The 13,541-nt window shown below is 34.7% G+C and overlaps 2 protein-coding genes across 4 annotated transcripts in view; one reads left to right on the top strand and one right to left on the bottom strand.

The window, feature by feature from the left end:
* The window catches only part of LOC110422592 (UDP-N-acetylglucosamine-N-acetylmuramyl-pyrophosphoryl-undecaprenol N-acetylglucosamine protein), a 6,088-nt gene extending 803 nt beyond the window's left edge, over positions 1-5,285 (top strand). Inside the window, exons 1-9 of one of the 3 annotated variants that reach the window (XM_021436571.2) lie at positions 1,425-1,755; positions 2,605-2,953; positions 3,411-3,444; positions 3,558-3,779; positions 3,902-3,991; positions 4,193-4,258; positions 4,349-4,440; positions 4,531-4,578; positions 4,690-5,283. In XM_021436571.2, the coding sequence (XP_021292246.1) occupies positions 2,631-2,953; positions 3,411-3,444; positions 3,558-3,779; positions 3,902-3,991; positions 4,193-4,258; positions 4,349-4,440; positions 4,531-4,578; positions 4,690-4,807 (993 nt within the window). In that variant the 5' untranslated portion in view covers positions 1,425-1,755; positions 2,605-2,630 and the 3' untranslated portion in view covers positions 4,808-5,283. Of the gene's footprint in view, positions 1-1,424; positions 1,756-1,857; positions 1,925-2,604; positions 2,954-3,410; positions 3,445-3,557; positions 3,780-3,901; positions 3,992-4,192; positions 4,259-4,348; positions 4,441-4,530; positions 4,579-4,689 lie in introns of those variants that run through there. The other 2 variants (XM_021436570.2, XM_021436569.2) reach the window with 2 other exon arrangements.
* A 1,460-nt stretch (positions 5,286-6,745) lies between these two features.
* LOC110422632 (Phox (PX) domain-containing protein) lies at positions 6,746-13,001 on the bottom strand. Its single transcript, XM_021436629.1, has 6 exons — positions 11,314-13,001; positions 9,710-10,705; positions 9,000-9,225; positions 8,407-8,549; positions 7,216-7,627; positions 6,746-7,100 (listed from the first exon to the last, which is right to left on the bottom strand). Exons 1-5 carry the CDS (start codon positions 12,667-12,669, stop codon positions 7,319-7,321), a joined length of 3,030 nt encoding a protein of 1,009 aa, XP_021292304.1. The 5' UTR covers positions 12,670-13,001; the 3' UTR covers positions 6,746-7,100; positions 7,216-7,318.
* Positions 13,002-13,541: the final 540 nt, after the last annotated feature.

The raw sequence follows: 13,541 nt of genomic DNA, 5'->3' as shown, positions 1-13,541 counted from the left end.
ATGCTTTTCTAATGCTTGGAGACCACGTTTATCATCACCTCCCAAAACAAGTCACACTCACCTTTCCGTCCCGTTTTCACGCCACCATTGCCTTCCCACGCTTTCTTTCAAGCAAGAATGTCAGAGTATCAACTAATATTCAGAAATTATTTTAATAGTTTATAATATATATATAATTGAATTTAAATAATAAATGATTTATGATTATTATGAAATTTTATTCGAGACAGTAATAAATAATAATTTTATTATTTAAATCTTACTTTAATTAGATTAAATAATATTATTTATATATCTTATTATAAAATGTCTATGATTATTTTTACTTTTCTTTTCTTTTATATGTATATATGATGTGAAATTGAGTAGTGATTACTTTATAATCACTACTGAATCTTAATCCAATCGGTGATGAATAGTAATTTTAGTATTTTAAATTTTTATTTGAATATGATTGGAAAATATTTTAATTTTATTTAACTAGATAAAGTAATATAAAGTATTCATTGTTATTCTTTCTTTTCTCTTTCCATATAAATGATGTGACAAGTCGAAATTTAAGATGGTTATTATTATTATTATTATTATTTATTTTAGGTTGCTTGCAAAATAAATAAAAAATAAATGTTCTGCATCAAGGTTTTATTGTTCTGTCAAGTGTATTTCCCTTTGTACGGTGAAGGAAGATTCTCGAGGTGGGGCGGCGCTGGTCCAAACTTATCAAACAAGTCTCGGCTCTTGCAATTCAACCAATGCAAGGATGACACGTGTCATCCTTCTGTGCCGACAATGGAAAAAATTAAAAAAAAAGCCCAAAAATTATTGACTATTTTTATTAGCAAATCATCCGAAGAAAAACTTGCGAGGCTGGGGATTGTGGGGCAAGAAACATGACCTTTGGTCACATCTGGGTCCCCTGTTTTGAACATCAACTGATTTTATGCTTTAACTAACACATGAAAAAAGAGTAAACATCATCATGGTTTTGAGAATCCCAATCTTGTCTCAAACAAGAGGATTGGTTGAGTTTCAATGCAAAATCCAATTCTGAGAAGACCCTTTGACATGATTTTACGTAAAAAATCAATATTAGTGGGTGTTTATGGATATATCAAAAATTCAACCCTAATATGATCTTTAATGTGATGTTACAACAAAATGATGGACAAAACCATTGGTAAAAAAAAAGTGAGGTTCATCATCACCAGTTAATGGTACTTCACTGCATCAGACCATTGTTTCCCTCCCTTGTGAGTTGCTTTATTCCTTGTAAATAGTTGCTGTTCAGAACACACCAAAACAATCTCTGAACCCAAAAAGCATCATCAGAATTCCAACACAAAAATCCAAATATAATACTGACTGTTCCCATCTCTCTGTCCTGTTTTAAAATATTTTGTAAATAATCAAAAAAGAAAAGGAAGAAAAACTTGACTAAAAAGACTACAAAAGACTAGAATTCCAAGGAAAAAGGTCACAAAAAACTTGCATGTCTGAGAATTTAATATTTGCATGATGGTATGGAGATTGTGTGAAGACTGGAAAAGGGGTCTGGTCTAGTGTAGTCTATTTCCAAAGAATTCCTTTTTCCTTTATAAATAACAGGGAGAGAGAGAGAAGCTTGCCCTCAAAGCACACCACCCTTTTTATCCTTCTCTCTCTCTCTTTAAGCTTGGTTGCTTTATCAGTTTTTTTGGTTCTCTCTCTGTAAGCAAAGAAGCAAAGCATCTCCTCCACATTAACTTGCTTTCCCTTGTAAGCATCAACCTTTCCTTTGCTCAGAATGTAGCTTTTGCTTTTATCTCATCTTTAATATTAATCAAAACTTTTTGTTTAAATTAATATATATTTCTGGTGCAAAGAAAAAAAACATTTCTAAAGTTTGGAATCTCTGCCAAAGGCCTGATGCATTTGTTAATATCAGGTCAAATTCAAACTAGGGCAACTTTTGTTTTTCTGAATTTCCAATTGGTCTGATTCTTGATTACCTGTTTTGATGTTGATAAGAATATATCAGAAAACCATTTCTTCTCAAAGTTCTCTTGAATGTGGCCTAAGTCATGTCAAGTCAGCTACTCTTGTATTGTTTGATTCTTTGTTTTTAAGATTTTAACTCTATCTTTCAATTGTTTTGTTATTTCAATTTTTTTTTTCATTAACAATTGTGAATAGTAGTAAGTTGAAGATCATTCTTTTGGAGCTCTAATCTTACAAAATGTCTTCTGTTTTCTGAGTTTGTTTCATTCAAAATAGTAAAAGTTTGTTGTTTCATCAAGATTCTCTGGAGCTTTTCTGTTGTTTCATGCAATTCATGTTCCCTACTTAATGAAAAACTCTTCCTTTTTCCTCCAAGAAATCATTCACCATATTTTCATGGTTTTATTTTAGATTCATATAAAGTTATCCCATTATTTTCCTCTGTTCAAATCAGTACTTCCTTGATCCTATTCATTCTCTTTTCAGAACCAAGTTGCTGTTCATCTTCCTTTTTTTTTTTTAATAATTTCCATGAAAGAATTTGAGCACAAAAAACCATTTTTCAAATTCATTCCTTGACAAAAAACAGAGAAGTAATTAGTTGCTCCATCATGAGTTATTTAACAGGAGGAGGAGATTCTTGGCAACCAACCATGACTGTCAATACAACTACCACAATCTACTGGTTCAATTGGAGGGTCTTGCTTTGTTCCATTTGGGTCTTGATCACAGCCACTTTTTCCTTTATTCTTATATGGAAATATGAAGGTTTCCGCAAATCTAATCACAGTAATGGAGAAACTCAGCAAGATACGGCAGGATCTCTTCATGAGGATGAGACTTGGAGGCCATGTTTAAAAGGAATTCACCCTGCTTGGTTGCTGGCTTTCAGACTTGTTGCTTTCTTTGTGCTTCTGATATTGCTATTTGTCACCTCTTTTGTCGATGGAGGCAGCATTTTCTACTATTATACTCAGTAAGCTCCCCTTTCTCTTGGACGAAACTCATAGTATTTCGTATTTGATGTATGAAATTTGACAAGGGAAAATTTCCTTTTTTCTGCGTACTTGTGATTCCTTCTGCAAGCTTTAATTGGTACTCTACACTTGTCTTATGAGATATAAGATGATTTCCTTACAACAATGATCTTTTTAGAGTTCCTTGCCTTGAGGGTATGCCTTGTTTTCTTTCTTAAAGAAAGAAGAAAAGATCATGAATTTCTGCACTGATGTTGTAGTAATTCTTAAAAAAAAGGAACATGTAATTTGTTGTTGAGGTTCTAAAATCACATGGTTTCTTTATGGAAATAGCTAAAATCAGTTTACCCTATCATTTGCATTTAAACTTTTCATGGAAACCAATTAAACTTACTTACATGAAGTATGGACTTGACCAATTTCTGAGTCTTTCTGCATTTTCCTTGTTCTGTGCAGGTGGACTTTCACATTGATCACCATCTATTTTGGGGTACACTTTATCACTTCTATGAGATTTTATCTGTATATTTATGCGTCTTTATCGCAGTGCTGGTTCTTCTGCTCTTGATTTGTTAACTCATTCATCTCATGTTTCAATTGTAGCTGGGATCAGTGCTTTCCATGCGTGGATGTTACCAATACCACAAAAGGGTTAGTGGCGACAAGGTTGATAACGTAGAGTTAGATGCAGAGCAAGGAAGCTATGCAGATACTACGGGTGGAGAAACCTCTGACAATGCAGAAAAAAACCCTGAGTTTCCTGAAGGGCATTCTGTTCGCCAGCCTGCAGGCACGTCGGGTTATGTCTTTCAAATAATCTTCCAGGTATACTAATTTCAAAAACAAAGGGTAACTTGTCTCTCCTTGAAGCTCTAGCCCTTCAAGGGGAACTTCTTTTTAGCTGCTTTGCTTCCCAGGGATGATGACATAATTTTTCTTGTGAACAGATGAATGCCGGTGCTGTTTTGCTGACTGATTGTGTTTTTTGGTTCATAATTGTCCCTTTTCTTGCAATCAAAGATTACAATCTGAGTGTTGTAAGTATAGCCACTATACTTGATCAAATTTAAGATTTCATGAACTTGATCTTCTTGTTCAATCCATTAAGAGAGCAAAAGCATAGAGCATTCCCAATTTCTTCTGCATATCATGATATGAAAAAACAGAACAAAAATCCCAAATATTTTGTCAGTTTCTTTGGTTCTTACTTGCACAATTCCTTAATCTTTCTGTGGCAGCTGGCCATTAATATGCATACTATCAATGCTGTTTTCCTGCTTGCTGATACCGCTTTCAACTGCTTGGTAAGTGACCCTACTCACATTCAAAGTCTGATAGTTTCTAAATCTTTCCATTTGATTTCTTGTTAATTTTGGTTTATTTGTCCCGTCTAGCGCTTTCCTTGTTTCCGGATCGCATACTTCTTCCTCTGGACAGTGATCTATGTTATATTCCAGTGGCTTGTTCATGCTTGTGTGAATGTCTGGTAAATCCATTAAACTCTCATCTGTCTCTAGTGGTATTTATAATCTTCATTTATCTTTTGATTAATGTTGATTTCAATCATTTTAAACAGGTGGCCATATCCATTTCTTGATCTGTCATCTCCATATGCTCCCTTATGGTATGTTCTTCTAATCATCAAAGCTTCTATCAGAAACCATGTTTGATCTGTATATATCCAAGCATCTTGGCACAAACACTTACTCTCTCATCTTTGAATTGGGATTTGAAGGTACTTTTCAGTGGCATTGATGCATTTCCCATGCTATGGTCTCTTTGCTTTGATGGTAAAGCTGAAGCACTATGCATTTTCAAGATGGTTCCCTGACTCCTATCAGTGTATGAGGTAGCTTCAACTGGTGGGTTTATGCAGACAACTGGTTAGAAGGTCTTTGAAGAAGAAAACTCTAATTTTTTTCCCCCATAAAAGATACAGACAATGCATCAAATGGCACATATAACATAATTGAAACTTCAGGATTCTTGCATCAGAAACTTGACAAAAGGTGTTGATACATCAGACTGAGACTTGGAAGATACAAAACAGGCCAAGCAAGAAAGCAGGCAATCTTTGTTTATACACCCATTTTAGGGAGTTGTGTAGTAGTTTTTAAGTTGTAACCACAGATAGATATTCAAAAGAATTCAAAGGAAAATATCTTATTTCTCCAAGTTTACTTGTCAACCTTTTTTTTTTGTCTCTTTTTCCTGTTCAAGCAATTTACATGTGTTTTTACACATGTAAGTTCCAATCTCAACTTAAAATTATTTGAATCAAACATATTTGATCAAATATCGTGTATACGTAAAATGTCATAATACATAATCCCTATAGTCGGTTTTGATACTAACTATCAGAATTCACACTAACTTGCAAAGTATTATTTATTTTAATCTTATTAAAACTGACTCTGATACTATCTGTCACGATTCACATGATTCACATTAATCTACATGATTCACATTAATCTACATGATTCACATTAATCTACAAGTTACTTATCATTATGATTTTGTTTTACATGAAGCCTCACAAGTTAAAAATAATGTAAACATTTAAATAGCCAGTCATTCTCTAACACACCATCATTCAATTATTAAAAACTCACTGATGGCAGTTTTTATCCGACAAATGAAAAACCTGGGAATTGGCAACTGTCCAACTCCCTAATCATTATCAATCTATTCCTTATCAGGAGGAGAAAAGGAGGAAAAAGAACAGATAGAAAAATTCCCATCAGCTTTCCAACGCTTATTATTCAACTTGGCTGGCCTAACAGTGATAGATTGGTCTAGCTGAGGTGTGGGGGGTGATCTGTGTAGGAAAGAGAAAAGGGGTCAAATACGGCGAAATATAATGAGTAATGACATCGTTTCACTTTGTGGAAGCTGACTCAGAGGAAGGAAACAGAGGCTCTATCATATATTGGTGCTTTTGAATGATGTTCACCTTGATACCCTAAAAGGGAGAAAAGAAAAAGAAGAGAGAAAAAGAGAAATGATGATCACCGACAGCTTCAAATCTTTCAATTTTATTTTGTTTCAGTCCAACAGTTTTCCAGTTGTTTTTAACTAAAAGTTCTGCAACCATTCTTTCCCAATTGATAATCATGATCTTTTACCTATCCTTCAATTATAAAATAATCACAATAGCTACTAGGTTTTTTTGTCATTTCACATGAGTGCTGTTCTGATCTATTGAGTCTCACAATTTTATTATCGTATCATAATTTTTTTTAATTGAAAGAAAAAAATTCGAACTCTACTCTCTTATTAATAAGAGATCATATACTAATTAATAAATTAAATACTCAAATATGTATCATATAGTAAAAATACTATAAACAATTAAATACAAAATTCATATTCTAATATACAATCAATATGAAATTCATAACTCTTCTCTAGACCATGACACAAAACATTGTTGATAGAGATCATTACCCAAAATTGACCATTGGCATTTATCATGATATTGAGTTTACACACTATCATAAGTTTTAAATTTATGGGTTAATCGTGTGACCAAATTTAATTCATTAATTATATATAAAATCTATATCAAACACAAACCCATTAAATATATACTTTCATAATACCTTGGTGACGTTGAGAAACAAGGAACTGCAATTTATTAACAAAAATTTGTAATGTTTGTGGGCTCATGCATGCATGCATTCTTACAAGGGATAATACCTTGTGTCAGTTCATGCTTTGTTCCAAATATCCACTAGAATCTTGATTATGAAAAATTGGAAAGGTGAAGTTGAGAGATGAAGTAGAATCTATTAAGCTTATGTTTTCTGAATCAGTTAATGTAATTGACTCGACGAAACTTGTCGAGTTGCTCGCTATTAAAAGGGATTCTCTTAATGCAATCAATAGGATAATCCTCGTTTAGGAGTGTTTACAGACAATTTCAATGACAACAATTTGGCTAAAGACAACATTGTACTTTCCCACTAATCAACCCTTTTGCAGAAACAAGATTTACAACTTCTAAAATTATCAACTTTGGAAAGTTTTACCAGATTTTGACCACCAGAAAACTGTAAATCTGAAAGAAATCTATGTACATACATGATGGCCCTCGAGACAGCTTTCTTGTCGTGTATGTTTTATCTACAGGTGGCCGGTCAGCACCTGCAGCAACGACAGGGGTTTCCATTTAAGGAGACGAATTAAAATTTAGAAGATAGCGAAACTTACCAGTAACAAAAGCACAAAATGTAAAAATTAAAAGGTGTTTAGAATTCACCTCAGAATTTGGTCACATCGATATCAGTTAATAGACCAAGCTCCAACAAAAGAACTCCAGCCTGTCAAATCAAAGTAACTTACAAAGTATACATCACATGTGATCACAAATAATTGCTGGGCATAGAACCCATTAGAATGATATTTTCATTATCCTTATGCTCCATCCCTTCTGGCTTTGTCTTTGAAAATAGTCCAGAGAGGAAACCCACGGGTAACCCAGAACTTGACCTCTTCCCTAACAAGTCCAAAGCTCCACTTGCCCCAAAACTGACACCACGGATTAGACTATTTGAATGCCTTGTAGCTTCATCTGCCCTAAGTAGCGCCCCACATGGACATTCTGCAAGCTTTTTAAAGCAATGCTTATGAAAAACTGATCCACAGGACATACACTTTTCAATCTCACCTTCCTGTTAAAATATCATGCTGTCAGATTGTATCAATGAATAGGGTAAAAAAAACCCAATAATGCAGAACTTTTGAGCATTCTCAGGCAAAAGTTAATAGAGTAAGTACCCGTTTGGCCTGACTTATATTTAGCTTATCTACTGCTTAAAAGCAAAAGCTGAGCTAAACAGAATTTCGTAAAAAGCTCTTAAAAAAAAGTAACTTTTTTTTAAAGAATAAAATCTGAAAAATTTATTTTAAATAGATAAAAAACAAAGTTAATTTTTTCTATTTTGAGCAAAGAAATTCATGATTAATAAAAAATTATTTATTAAATACCCTTTATGGTAATTTTAACCTAAATTAGAGTTTATATAAATTATTTTGCCAAACAGCTTATCTATAAAAAAAAACTTATAAAAATGAAATTTACCAAACAACTTTAACTTAATTTTAAAAGCTATTATTTTTTATAAGAGCTTTATAATAACTTTTAAGCTAAAAAAAAGCCAGGCCAAACATGCTCTAAATATGCTACTTTTTCCCCAGCAAAATGAACTACCAGCGGAAACAGAGTAGATCAGCATGTATAGAATTTGTAATGCTCAAGCTCAATGGTTTAGGCATTCCGATTAACAAGCCCAAGAAAGTACAAAGAGTGTCATGTAGTAGTGGAATTCATGCGATGATAATGGAAATAAAGACATCTGGATTATAAGAAAATTTGGATGGCAAACATTTATCATGGAGCAACTGATTACCTAGGTAGTAAACAGCAATAAGCAATGGGATATACACGGACCTGAAAAGGAAATATGAGAGATGATGGGTCATTACAAGACTGACGAGCACTGCAGGGGATTCCCACATCACAGCATATGAGGCATTGTTCTACAATATGCTCCTGAATTTTCCTTGATACAGTTTCAACCATCACAGGAAGAGCTGACATGAGAATTGACATCCTTACTTCAGAGTCAAACCAACATAGGAGAAGAAAGACAAGAGAGTGAAAGGGAGTAATAGAAAAAAAAAATTAAATCCTATGTTGCAGATTCAGAAAACCAAAAGGCTAATACAAGTAATGTCTGAAAAATAAAAGGTTCAAAGTGAAAGTCCCCTCTTATTTCTCAGGTGATATATAATACCTTATACAAAGACTTCACCTCGATAGGGTGACAGCTGTGACACAAGTTACATTAAAATTTTAACAATCAACAAAAACTTCAAATATTGGTTATTTGTGTGTGAGTGTTTCTGGTTTTGCAGGTCACAGTCTTCCAAAAAGTGGTATTCTGCCTGCTCGTATAGAAAAGGATAGACTCAAAATAATGACCTCTAAATAGCAAAGTATCCTCCACTAAAAACCAAATTAGCTTGTGATGGGAAGTTAACCTGCAAAAGCTCCTTTGGAAAGATCTATGAGATCTCTAAGTGCAAAAAAATCGTTGCTTTCAAGAAGATATCTTCGAGACCCAAGTCCTTTGTTGATTGACATCCGAAATGGACAGCGAACATATGGAAGCATATTTCCTATTTTTTTCCTGATGCCCATAACATGGTGCAGGGTTGGAACCTTCGAAAACAGAAAAGGATTAACTGCACTAACACAAAGCATGGGCTGCAAAAAAAAAAAAAAAATGGTTAAAACACCTGGCTTGACATTAAGTATTAATTTAAGTAAACATTTGGGAGATTAAAGTTCTACTTATAAATTTCGTTAAATGCCATCATAAATCTAAATACATATATAAAAAATTGTACAAGGGGTTATGACGGAAGAAATTTCCAGTACAGAGCCAATAACCATCAAGTCATTCTTAGGCTCCCTACCCACAGCAAATATCAATGCATTGGAATATGATGAGAATCAAAGTTATCCATTTTATAATCCTTATCTTGAAATCTGTGAAAAGTATGAAGAAGGGAGAGTAAGGCCATTTTTTCCATAGGTAGGAGTAAAGCTGTCCGCCTGAATGCTCTAATTTCCATCCTGGATGGGCATATGTAAAACAATGCCTAATCTTCCATATTTGGGTTGTCTTCAATTTACAATTCACTTATACATAGATCCTACAAACAGCATCTCATACCACAGCCATTACCTGGTCATGTATAGAGTCCAGATACGATTTAGCCAATTGAGAAACTGGATACCCAGTAAAATCCCAATTATGCAACACTCTTGCTGGTAAGACTGCCATCTCATTTGTGTGACAGGATGAACAAAACAACTGGCCGGTGTATTCACAAAGTCTAGGCTTTCCCCATCCAAGTGACTGGACCAAATCTAGCATCAGAGTCATTCCATCATCAAAATGTTTGTGGCATCCAGCACAAGTGTAATGTTGAGCTTCTAAAATCTGTTTCATTGGTTTGGGTGGTCGAACTTCAACAATAAGCGATATAGTCTTCCCTAAAGGAGAAATCTTTTCTGTACCTGCCCCTCTTGAAAAATCTGTAGACTGAGACGACAGAGTATTTGATGGAGGGGTGCTAGGAAATGAATCTTGAGGAGACAAAAACCAAAGCAATGCACTTGGAGGACTAGAAAAAGACCTGGAATGGATAATGGAATGCAAACATTCTTGAATCAGGACACTTCTTTCAGCAATAACATCAGGAGCTGCATTCCCAAATATCTTTCGAGATTCCCTTTCTACAGATGACCAGGGAGAAGGAAGACTCCAACCTTGATCAGAGAATAACGATTTCAAGCGACGATGGAGTGTGCAGAAATCACGGTATCTGCGTTCAACCTCCCACTGGTCATTGCCACACCACACTCTTATCTTATATACAGTGTACTCCTTTACCCCAACCAATCTTTCACTAAATGAGACGTCTCCTTTCTTCTGCTTTGCACCTACCACTTCAACACCATCTATTCTCAGCAAATGTGCAGAGTGTGAGTAAGCATCATCTGCACCTGAAGTAGAAGCAGTTGACCCTCCATCTCTTAGAGGTAAAGATAACTGTGGTTGGAACATCCTATTACCCTGAGAGAACATGGCTCCAGGAGAGTCAACAGACTCAAGCAAAATTTCTTCCATGTCATGAACAACCTCATCATAAAATTCATTTAGCTCAGGATTCTCCATCTGCAAGATGTAGAGGATGGACAAATAAGAGTATTAGCAGCTTCAAATGCAATTTATGGAACCAGAACCCAACAGGTTGATAACCACTTATCTATATAAGATGGTTGATCAATCACAAACTCAAAAAGTAGGTGGCCCATAAATTTGACAATAAACCAGTCCATAAAATGACACATTCAATGCTTAATGAGCTCAGTCCAGCTACATTGCACAGAATGATAAGTTTGTAGTAAGTCAGTACAACTAAAAAGGTCATATACTACAACATTAGTCAATGAACAACTACGGTAAGAATGATAGTTACTGCTGCAGCTCAACTTAGAGCCGTCACGAGTTTGTCACTAAGTTATTTTCCCAATGGAGTTGAGCATCATTGTGCTTCTTGACTGAAGTATCCAGCCAATAGTTCAATAAATAAAAACAAAATGCTTCTCCAGCCAGACCCAAATGATTTTGTTCAAGTTAATATTCATTCACTGTATTAGCAAAATATGTATAAACACATCTAGCTAACAGTTGTAATTCATAAGCATAAAATAAATCTTAACTAATCCAAATAATGATTAGGATACTAGTGGCTGAAACACGAAAATTTACAAGTGACTGACCTTAACTGGTCCAGGATGTTCTTCAACTACATCTGCTGGCACAGGAAGATTCTTGAATGTACTACCGCTCACAATATTTTCACATGTAGATGTGGGTGAATCTGGTTTGCAATCATCAAACAGTTGTGCATTTACTTTTTGAGGAGTGTAGACTGGATGGGCACAATCAGCAAGGGGATCTAATTCTGCTTTATAATTGCCTATTTCCTGTCTTTCTGGTAATATACTCTCATCAACAGCAATCACTTCCTTAGCATGTGCAGATTGATGCTGCCTTACCCTGTCGGAATCCAAAACATCCAAACCTATCTCCACAGGGGCTTTTTCAATAGGGGGGTCCTGCTCCATTGCAAAGACATCAGTAACAGAACAAGTTTCTAGATACTTCATGTCATCATCAGCATCTTGGAGTTGATTTCTAGTAACAGGAATATCTCTCACATATTTCTCTACCTCATGACCCCTTTGAGAACTGATTACATTGACCAAAGAACTTTTTGCCTCTTCAACTAAGTCATCAGCCACCTGTTCCTGATAACTAGCCACAGGAATGTCTTTCACTTCTTCTACAAGTTCTGATTCAACTGAACTCAATAAACCAATTGGAAATTCACCAAAACTATTGACATTCTGTTGCAATTCATTCCCAGCTTGAACTTGTTCCCTCACAGAAGATGCATCTAGCATGAAAGAAGCCAGATCAGTTGTGCCCGCTTCTTGCTCAAAATCATCCCAATCATTGGAACCAAAGGCCACAGATGAATTAATCCCTAAAGGATTCTCGCTCACATTCTTAGTGTCATACTCATTATTATCTTTCTTCCTATAATAACAATTATTCCTACACTCACCATCATCCGTGCCATAGTTATACATCGAATCCTCCCCTTCTGAATGCTCATATCTCAAAGAATTCCCATCTTCCTCCATTAACTCCGAAACCAAACATGAAGAACTACCTTCTTCAACACTTTTAACATTAACAACCCCTCCGTCTTCGATTCTGCCTTTTGGAAACTCAATTCTTCGACTGGATGGAACTTTCTGGTTCTCCTCCAAATGGAAATTCTCAAAATCATCACCTAATCCAAAACCACTAACACTCCTCACTGACCCGAACTCAGATTCTCCGAAACAATCATTGAATGTAGCTGTCGAACTCGGCGTTCCGAGCACCGAGTTTGCGCTGCAATATCGTTCGAGCTCAGACTCTCCGCAAGATGAGTAGTGCGGCGAGGACGCCGTCGAGGCACCGCCGCCGTCACCACCGTCCGATTTCGAACGGGATGGATCGAACGGATCGGGAGAGGCGACTTGGGCGAGGTTCTCCTCGCGAGTCCCCTCTCCATTAATCATTTGGAAATGAAATCGAAAATTTTGATCAAATAAATCAACGGCTCGTGATCCGAATCAAAAAGTAAAGAATCAGAGATTAATCAAGAAACCGAGCCGCACCTGGTTGAAAGACAAATCGGACTGATCCACTGCGACGAGTAATCTGACGGCTTCAAACCGGAGATGATTGAGACTGAACTGACAGGTTTTGACCGTTATGGCGCCGGACAAATTACAGACAAATCAGATTTCTGAAAGTCTTTGTGATTGTGAGATTTTCGTAAATGTGTTTTTTTTCTTTGTTAGTTGGATTTTAAGATAATTATGAAATGAGAAATAACATCAAACTTGATGAAAACTGGCCCATTTTTCTTATTTATTTAAGTTAGTGGCTTGCTTCATGCACCAATATTAAAAAAAAAACATTAATGGTTTTTTAATAAACGGGAAAAGAAAAACGTTTTCTTAGATATAATATTTGAAAATTTTATGAATTAATCACAAACATTTAAATAAATATTTTTTTAAATACGTTCAAACAAATTTTTTTATTTTTCTTTTAAATCAAATAAATTTTTTTAATGAATGATTAATTAATTATATTAATCAAATCATTATTTATCATTTTATACTTAACATTTGACATACTAATATATTAAAATAAATAATAATATGACCTGATAATTTAATTAGGTGGTGTTTTTATTTTTCACGTTAATACTTTATGAATATAAAAATATCAAGCAAGATTTTGCTAATAACGGCTTTTTTTATTTTTAGTAATGAAGTTAAGTAAACGTTAGTTATAAAAGACATGTAATTAGTTTAAAATAAAAATATATGACTTTATTTAACATAATAAAAAAATTATTTAAATTTTTTAAAATATTATG

Source organism: Theobroma umbraticum, unplaced genomic scaffold, assembly GCF_002168275.2.
Source record: "Theobroma umbraticum cultivar Fairchild unplaced genomic scaffold, ASM216827v3 scaffold_146.0, whole genome shotgun sequence".
NCBI classification, from domain to species: domain Eukaryota; kingdom Viridiplantae; phylum Streptophyta; class Magnoliopsida; order Malvales; family Malvaceae; genus Theobroma; species Theobroma umbraticum.
Note: the sequence above shows the minus strand (reverse complement) of the source record. Positions and strands in the feature narration are given on the sequence as shown.

Coding starts and splice junctions, on each gene's coding strand:
- LOC110422632 (XM_021436629.1), bottom strand. CDS start 12,669: ATGATTAATGGAGAGGGGACTCGCGAGGAGAACCTCGCCCAAGTCGCC. Junction 8,550..8,999: donor TTCCAAAGGAGCTTTTGCAG/GTTAACTTCCCA, acceptor TTCTCATGTCAG/CTCTTCCTGTGATGGTTGAA. Junction 7,628..8,406: donor CTCTCATATTTCCTTTTCAG/GTCCGTGTATAT, acceptor ATATTTTAACAG/GAAGGTGAGATTGAAAAGTG.